Source organism: Ictalurus furcatus, chromosome 7 (genome assembly GCF_023375685.1).
Source record: "Ictalurus furcatus strain D&B chromosome 7, Billie_1.0, whole genome shotgun sequence".
In the NCBI taxonomy this organism is placed as follows: Eukaryota; Metazoa; Chordata; class Actinopteri; order Siluriformes; family Ictaluridae; genus Ictalurus; species Ictalurus furcatus.
Window position 1 is genome coordinate 5,685,430 of NC_071261.1, and position 9,903 is coordinate 5,695,332.

Genomic DNA, 9,903 nt, shown 5'->3' on the forward strand with positions numbered 1-9,903 from the left:
TTTTGTGCTATGCGGCAGGGATGAGACTTTGGGAAATCTTTGGGACTTCTTTGGGAAATCTCACCTTCACATATCTTGTCCCGTCTGTTACCTCTGTTCTCGGGTAATATCTCCTTTTGACCGGCTGTAAGACACCCCACATTCTTAATTTTCCCACTATCATATTGTCAATAATACAGAGCCCCCTTAGTATCAGGTAAAAAATACAGCCATGTGTAATCCATACCCTCAGTTTTGTAATCCGTGCTCTCGGTTTTGCAATCCGTACCCTCACATTTGTAATCCGTACCCTCGGTTTTGTAATCCGTACCCTCACATTTGTAATCCGTACCCTCAGTTTTGTAATCCGTACCCTCAGATTTGTAATCCGTACCCTTAGTTTTGTAATCCGTACCCTTAGTTTTGTAATCCGTACCCTCAGATTTGTAATCCGTACCCTTAGTTTTGTAATCCGTACCCTCAGTTTTGTAAACTGTACCCTCAGTTTTGTATGGAGCCCCCTAGTGTCAGGTAAGAAAAAAAAATACAGCCATGTGTAATCCATACCCTCGGTTTTGCAATCCGTTCCCTCGGTTTTGCAATCCGTACCCTCAGATTTGTAATCCGTACCCTCGGTTTTGTAATCCGTACCCTCGGTTTTGTAATCCGTACCCTCAGATTTGTAATCCATACCCTCAGATTTGTAATCCGTACCCTCAGTTTTGTAATCCATACCCTCAGTTTTGTAATCCGTACCCTCAGTTTTGTAAACTGTACCCTCAGTTTTGTACGGAGCCCCCTAGTGTCAGGTAAGAAAAAAAAATACAGCCATGTGTAATCCGAACCCTCGGTTTTGCAATCCGTTCCCTCAGTTTTGCAATCCATACCCTCGTACACCCTGACGTGTGTGACAGAAGAGAAGCCGTTCAGTGTCCATCATTCAGAGGAAGTTGAAAGGAGCTGTGTTTCCTCTGAGAACTGCTGAGAGGAGAGTGTGTACATCACCTCTGTGTAAACCTCATCATCGTCTGCAGGGGGAACAGTTTACACACACATGCAGCTTTAACCTTTAGTTAAAAAAAAAACACACTGTAGTGCTTTGAAATAAATAAAAAAACATTTAAGAGTAAAAGAAAGTTTAATTTACACCAGTAGTTGTTTACAGTGCCGTTTTGTTTATTTTATTATGAAGAGTGGATTTAATACACGGCTATACATTTATACACGACTATTAGATGCTTAGATGTGATAAAACCAGGATTTAATAATATGCTGTTCAGCTGAACACAATACATTTCATACTCTCAGTCTTCTGCTTCCTTAAAAAACAAAAACAGTCATGTCATAATTATCAACACAATCAATTTTAAGTTAAAGACTTACTGGTACACACACAGAGACAGAGGCCTTTTGGTGCAACTGGATTGACATTTATGGGTCTTTTTAATTTATTTATTTTCATTTACTTTATGTGTTCAAATGCATTTTATTTAGGTTAATATTTTGTTTTGTTTATTTATCTTTTCAAAACCTGTTTGCATTAATTGTTAAGAATTAAAGTGTTGTGGTCTTGGCCAAGGCTCATGTTTTTTCCACTTCCTTGTGTTTTCCCTCACTTCCTGTTAGTGTGTGCTAGTGTGTGTCCCTGGGCATGGTTCTCCACTTTTCTCCCCTGCCTGCTTGAATCAGAGAACGCACCTGCTCCTCATCATCTCATCAGCCTGCAGCACTTAAAAACCCCAGTTCTCCAGTCACTCATCTTCAGCTTGTTTCGTCTACATGTGTGGTATCGACGCTAAGGCCTCCTCATGGTTTGTTCTTTGGGTAACACTGTATCTCCTGTGCACTCCGCAGCTTCCAGCCTTGCTTCACCCCCACCCCAAATGAAGGAAAGACCAGTATTACCCTCCTCAGAAGTGGTCAAGCAACAAAGATCACTAAAGAAGAAACATGTGCAATAGTCCACGAAGTCACAAAAGAACCCAGGGTAACTTCTAAGCAACTAAAGGCCTCTCTCACATTCGCTAATATTAATGTTCATGAGGAACATCAGGAGAACACTGAACAACAATGGTGTGCATGGGTTACAAGGAGAAAAAGCCACTGCTCTACAAAAAGAACATGGCTGCCCATCTGCAGTTTGCTAAAGATCATGTGGATAAGCCAGAAGGCTGTTGGAAAACTCTTTTTTGGATGAATGAGTGTCCTGTTTAAAGAAAGGAAAACACTGCATTCCAGCATAATGACTTGATCCCATCTGTGAAACCTGATGGTTTGGGCCTGTTTTGCTGCATCCAGGCCAGGACGGCTTGCCATCATTAATGGAACAATGAATTCTGAATTAGACCAGTGAATTCTAAAGGAACATTTCAGGACATTTGTCTGTGAACTGAAAGAGAAAGTCGGTCATGCAGCAAGACGACAACCATAAGTGCACAAGTCTTTTTACTAAAGAATGGTTAAAGAAGAATAAAGTGAATGTTTTGGAATGGATTAATGTTAATAATATATACAATACAAAGCAATAGATGTAACAATAAGATTTGTTTCTGTTTGAAATGGTTAATAACAGTGAGTACAAGAAATTAAAGATGTATCATACAGGTAAATTAGGTGGTAGTGTCAGGTGTGCAGATAGATAATATTCAGATAACTTAGACACACTGGAGAATGCTGCCTGGACTCCACATTTAAAGATGAGCTCTCTAACAAGTGATCACTTGACCATCCTAATACATGTATTAATCCCTGCACATAACAATTGGCCTTGTTGTCCCAATATTTTCATGAGCAGCATAGAGATACTGAGCAGACCCCCATAAAGGAGAGCAGTGTTAAAGAACCAGATGATACACCACCACCAATCATGACAGCTGCATCCTCTGAATTGAAGATGAAAATTGTGTCCAGGCTAACCACAGTCAACCCCAGGCATCACACAACACCAAAGCCAAGTGGCTGGTGGATCTAAGAGCAGACCACAGCAACCTTCCAGAACAAGAACCAGTCATCATCACAAAGGCAGGCATCGAACAATGAGTCTCAGATATGAAGAGTTGGGCAGCACCAGGACCTGACATGATTTATGACATGACCTCCTATACATGGATGACACTGCTGTACGCCAATAGCGAAACATCGGCTCACTGACCGACCTCACCAGGATCTACAGTGAGGACATCAAGATGTCATTTGGACTGGATAAGTTTGGCCACATGGTGGCAAAGAGAGGGAAGGTGATTAGGACTGAAGGGCTGTAGTTACCAGAAGATAGGCTAACAGATATACAGGGCAGCTACAAGTACCTTGGTGCTCCCATTGGCCTGTGGGATACCATATCCTAAAGATATACTAAAGATACACTCCAATAGTGTCATTTAAATGTCAAATATGGAACATGTTTGTAGGCCACGGTACATCCTGATAAACAGAGTTTGTTGTCGATTTCAGAGTTGACCTGGCAGAACAGTAACACTTACATTTAATCATTTACATTTATTCATTTAGCGGACGCTTTTATCCAAAGCGACTTACAAATGAGAAAATACTTGAGTCACACACACATTGTGCTTTTACAACACTGAAATAATATTTACCTGAAAAATGTATCCAGTCGCATATATAGTGGTAATTATTAAGCAGTTCACTGCAGATTCCATGCTAGGCTCATAGCTAATGGCAGCCATGTTAACTGTTTCTAAGAGTCACTCCTTGTGAGCTAGATTTACTTTTCCCAGCAAAAAAGCACTCTCTTTTTTTGTTGCCAGCTTTTATTTAAAGTTGCTCCCCCTTTTTTTGCCTGATTTTTTTAAAAGTTAACTCTTTTTATTTATTATCTTTTTATTTATCTTCCTTTGTTATTATTAAAGATGCTATTTTTTATTTAAAGTTAGCTTCGTTTATTTAAAGTTGCCTCTTTTTTAAAGTTGACCTCCGCTTTTAATTTTCCTCTTTTTATTTATTGCTGCAATTTTGGACCACTCTTCCATGCAATATTCTTTCAGTTGTATGTTTGAGGGTTTTCTTGCATGTACTGACTGATTAGGCCATTCCATAACCCTCCATTTCTTCTTCTTTTTAATGCCTTATATGCCTCTTTAATTTTTGGCATGATGGCACCACACACCTCAATAGCAAGAGGAACACCAGACACTAGATATGAGAGAGGTATAAATAAGAGGTATAAATAATGCTCCACCTGCACTCCCTAAGCACTGGAACCCATCTTGAACTCCTTATTCTAATTTTACGGATTTGAAGGTGTGATTAATGTAGGGGTGTACTTACATTTTCCGTGTGACTGATCTGTTTTTTTGTTAATTTAAATTGTGGAAATTACTACAAAATGTCGATTTTATGTATCATTTGGTAAACCTTTATTAATAGGCACTGTTTATTAAGTGGATTTGTTTGCTTGTCCAAATATGTAAATAAATAAATAAATAAATAAATAAATAAATAACAAGCCAACAATTTCCAACGGTGTACATATTTTGTCATATGATTGTACATCTATTTCACTTTTTAATGACAGTTTGTCATTAATATTTAGTATATAATATAGATTCAGTGAATATTCTATTGCATCAATAATATTTGAAAGTGTAAGCTACAATTTGTGCCAGTCTAACTTTTAGAGTCTTAGCATGTATCTCAACTTCCTGTGAAAGATCTAGGTTATAGTGTATCCAGCCTTACATGCCTTCATGTTTTAACTTCATTTTCTCTATTTGCAGAGATTCATTTTCATTTATTTTTTTCTAACGTATTCTGATATTATATTATTTGCCTGAATAATGAACATCTTCTTTGCATCAAATAGACAATGTTAGGAGTCATAAAACACCATAACTTTATTTTTTTCAACTTTAGTCCTTGTTTCATGTCCTTGTTTCATTTGAAAAGCAGATAAATGTGGTACTATATGGTGTAATTCAAGGAGGTTTCAAAATCAAACCAAGAGTATGACAGAATAACGGTAGATGAAAAGGCATATGTGCATGGGAAAGTTTCTGAAAAACCACTCTCATTTTCCCACCATAGCACGATAACTGTCTGCATTCCCTGCATGATTACAGAGAAGCTGTGCTTTTATGTTGATCTCAGATAAGCTTTACTATTCATACAGTACCCACCTCCCCCCCCCCCCCCATGCTGCTTATAACAGTGTTTTGGATTACATTTGGTTCAACCAATGTTAGTCTGATTCTTGAATGTATTTACTGAGTTGTTAATAGTAATGGTAGACTTGTTACACCAATAAACTGCATTGTTTGAATTTACTACATAGTTATTTGATTATCTGTGCAAAAAGTAACTTTACAGAAATAAAAATATAAAATTCTAAAAATACAATGTTCTTTTCAGTTCTAGTCAGAGATCTTTCCGCATGGTTTTGTGATACTTTAAAAATGAAAATACCAACCTACATTTTTTTCTGTTAACCTTATACTTTGAAATTGTACTGATTCATTTTAAGACTCGTCTGCCACATTATATGAACGATTGAACTCTCAGAACCTGCTCTCATAATAAATAATTTTACACTTAATTAAGAGTATACTATAAACATCAGTAATTATATAACTCTATCCATAATTTATCAATTGTTTTTCAGTTTTAAGTTACTTAAATATTTCATAAGATCATTAGTAGTAAGATCATAAGATCATAAGATCATTGCAGTGTTTGTTCATAAATTTATTTTCCTAATCTTTTCTAATATTTAATGTGTCCAGATAATGTTATAGTTTAATTCTGAAATTAATGTTTCCTTATATGACATTTAATTAATTTTATAGCAGAAACACAATAAGCAACAATTGGAATAGAAAGCGTAAATATTTATTATAATGAAAGCGCCTTCCCCCCACCCCCAACAATTAAAATTTTAGAAACTGCATATTCCTGAATTTTAGTCTAGTAAACTATCTCTGAACATAGACAGAAGTGTTACTGATGATTGTCTAAGATAAAACTAGAGCTGAAAGTTCACACTGGCACATACTTTAACCACTGACTTACAAAACTGCTATATGAGTCATTTGTAAAGAGAACTGCAAAGCTGTGTGGCCAAGTGTGAACCATTGACCTCTCATATGTTGCGTTTACCACTCATTTTCTCATGAGAAAATGGAATTTTACGAACACTGTTGTGTTCATTCTAATCCCATTACTGTTTGATTTTAACAGGTGAATGGCTAAAATGAATCAGGTCATTTTGTCTTGACATTCAGATTTTTCCACTACTGAAGTGAAAATTAAAAAGGGCTTCCGTGACCCGAACAAGGTAGGAATGTTGACAGAGAACTGACTGGATCACTGAAAATTATGAAATGTCTTTACTATGTTAATTATGACAAATAAATAAAAATAAAATAATAACTGTATTTTTAATTATTTATTACTTAAGATTGCCAGAATACATAATGTTCCAGAGCACAAATAAACACATCACTGATGTATTGAACTTAAAGAAGAAATGCACCAAAAAAAAAAAAGCATCTAAAACATTCGGTTACATGGAAAAAATTCTCCAGTGAGCATGGAAAAATAATAATAATGGACTTAAATTACTGTAGTTTATATGTTTTTTATTTTGAAGTATGTGCACATTAAGCATGAACAAAAGAGTAATGTTTACTATTTTAAATTCAAACGTTTAAAAAATCTGTTTTTAAAAATATATATGACTATGTTAATAAAAAGAAAAGAAAAGAAAAACAGAAAATAGTACAATTATGTTCATTTCTGCATTTATTAAAATCAGTCACAGACATGTTGAAATTACTGATAAATGATAAATGTCCGGGCAATGATTCATCTAAAGCCGTAATGTTTCCTAACATTCGGAACATATTCTTGAGCAGAACAGTCAGCCACATATTGTTAGCTTCTTTGAATCTATAACATTTTATAAAAACAGGATTTTTAATTATTTTTATTCTAGGAACACATTTGAGGAGTACAAGAAAAACCAGCAAATGTTGTTAAAAATTTATTAGACTACCCCACAAATATACTGGCACTAACATATCCTCATGCATAGCTAATCTATTAATGCATTCATATAATGATATAATAAAAGTACATTTGAGTATATAGAGAGTGTATATATAGTATATGAAATCATGTAAAGCTATAACCTGTGGTCAGATGTGGCTGAGGAGAGTTCATTTCTTTTGCGTGAGGGGGAAGATGTGGCCACGGGCTGCAGTGCTTCCCAGGCCCTCAGAGATACCATTTGAGGCAGTTGAGTTAGAGGACATGTAACTCTGCTGTATATCCCTTTTGCCAGTGCAGGATTTGCACAGTGAGGCTGCGCTGCGTCTGAAATGCTTATCCAGAAACAAGTAAATGACTGGATTCAGACAACTGTTGAGGAAGGCCAGGCAGGAGGAGATAATGAGCCCTCTGGCCAAATACTTGTAGGTGTCATTATCCAGCTTGCCATTACTGATCTTGCAGATGACTTGAATTGTTCTCAACACATTGTAGGGCAGCCAAGATACCAGAAAGACTATAATGATGGTGAAAACAATTTTGAGAGAGTGGCGACATCGGGCTTCAGCGCGTGAATTTCCGGCAGTGACACAGTGGTGCTGCAGTTTGACCATGATCGAGCCATAAGACAGGAGGATAATCATCACAGGCAGCACAAAGCTCAGAAAAACTGTCAGCAGAATCATACCTTGGAAGAAGGAGGACTCCAAGTCATCTATACAAAAGCCATATTCAACATTCAGCTTGCGATACACCAGTGATGGTGTACCCAGGATCAGAGACGATCCCCATACTACTCCACAGGTGAGATGTATACATTTGCTGCTCCGGAGAAAGTGGGAGTCCATGAGGCGCACTATGGCAAGGTAGCGGTCCACGCTCATGCATGTGAGAAAGAAAATGTTGGAAAACCGGTTGACGGCGATGATATAGCTGCTAATCTTGCACAACAGCTCCCCAAAGGGCCAATGGTCACGCTTCCCAGCTGAGATGGCCCATAAAGGCAAAGTGAAGACAAACACCAGGTCTGCTAGAGCAAGGTTCATCACAAATGTATCTACCAGACGTGCATTCTTCTTGTGCCTGTTACCAATAACTATGATGACAAACAGGTTCCCAGTGAATCCAGCAAAGAACATGATGAAATACAACATGGGGAGATAGATGTGAGACATAGCGAGAGGTTGCTCCTTCACTGCAGTGACTGATGTTGGACTCACTGTATCATTTAATTCATAGTCATAATAGTGGTAGAGATCATCTGTAACAGTTTCCATCGTGGTGTGAAAGAATGCCACCTCAGTGTTGCTTGCCATCTGTGCTCGTCTGGCTGGCAAAGCAAAGAAAACCTATTTAGTCACACACTTGCACATGTGACACAACCACAAACTGCAGCAGCAGGTCCTCTTTTTGATCTAATTTGTAGGTCTGCAGTTCTCCATAACAAACTATACATCAAGCTATTCCATTGAGCACACTTAAAGTCATTTTATATTTCAGTATTGCATTGTACTAATAACAAACCAATCAAATATATATGACTAGGCAAACCTACCACACACGTCTGACAAAGTCCTATAAGCTCATCTTCAACAATTGAAACCCATGATTCAAAACTACAACCACATATCCACAAACCAACAGAAGTCAGCAAATGCCATCAAAATGTTTTCTTTAAAAGCACACTAGATAACAGTAGCAGGCTTACAAATATACAACATATGGGATTTTTGTTGTTGTTATTTATCTGTGGCTGTGGTTTCCTGATTTTTTTAAGCATCTTTTAACTATGTACATCCTTAAACTAATTTAAAAACACCATGTTATCTGAACACATATAGAATATAGTATACTAAATGAATACATTAAATAGGCCTCCATGTCCTTTTGTACAAAAAGTTGGATAGCTTGCTAAGCGAGGCCAGTAGGATTTCAGTATGAGTTTCCATTTGATATTTCGTATTCTCAGTGATTTATTTTACAGTATTCTACTCAGTGATAATATATGATCAAAACTGTTTTGTTCAAACTAATATTAAAATTTATACATTTACATATTACAAAAATCTTCACGTTATCACTGTGTTTCATAGAAATGGCTAGACTTAAATTAATGACAATTATCAATAACTGCTAAATAAATTCTTTATCTGTAATTTTACCATATTTTTAATTGTTTAAAAAACAATGTGAAAAAAAAGAACAAGTACATTGTACATATATTTTGACACAACTGTTATTCAAATTAGTTAAAATTGTGACATTATATTTTAAGAAGCGTATTGTACATTTAAAGTTATAGTAAATTGATGAATGAGGATGACTTTATAACCTACAAAACAAGCTCTTCCATCCAGAAATTTTGCTTCCAAAAAAACAGGTTGATGGATTCTCTTTAATATAACTTCTTGAAATGTGTGGAGCTGTGAAAAACTGAGACTAAAATTTTGGCTTAAAAAAAAACTTTTTGGCCTTTTACTAATTTACTAAACTTAGGAATTATTTACAATGTATCATTAGAATATCAAGGTTGACCACTATTGTTTTTGTCTTTTTACAGTTCCCTGTAGTCATAGTGCCTTTAAAGGAATACTTTTTTCTGTAGCATATACACAACATAACACAATACTTAGGGTTCTATATTTCATATATACATATATATATATATATAATGTGTGTGTGTGTGTGTGTGTGTGTGTGTGTATGTATATATATATATATATATATATATATATATATATATATATATATATATACACACACACACACACACACACACACACACACACACACACAGACACACACACACATTAGAGCTGTCAATTGATTAAAATTTTGCAATTAATCGTCCATCAATTTTGGCTGACAAATGAAAAGACCTGAAAAGCTCATTTAAAGTCATAATTGAGTTAGATGAGAAAA

The 9,903-nt window shown here is 36.0% G+C and overlaps 1 protein-coding gene across 1 annotated transcript; it reads right to left on the bottom strand.

The window, feature by feature from the left end:
* Positions 1-6,297: 6,297 nt before the first annotated feature.
* gpr25 (G protein-coupled receptor 25) lies at positions 6,298-8,872 on the bottom strand. Its single transcript, XM_053630087.1, has one exon. The coding sequence runs from the start codon at positions 8,295-8,297 to the stop codon at positions 7,152-7,154; it is 1,146 nt and encodes a 381-aa protein (XP_053486062.1). The 5' UTR covers positions 8,298-8,872; the 3' UTR covers positions 6,298-7,151.
* Positions 8,873-9,903: the final 1,031 nt, after the last annotated feature.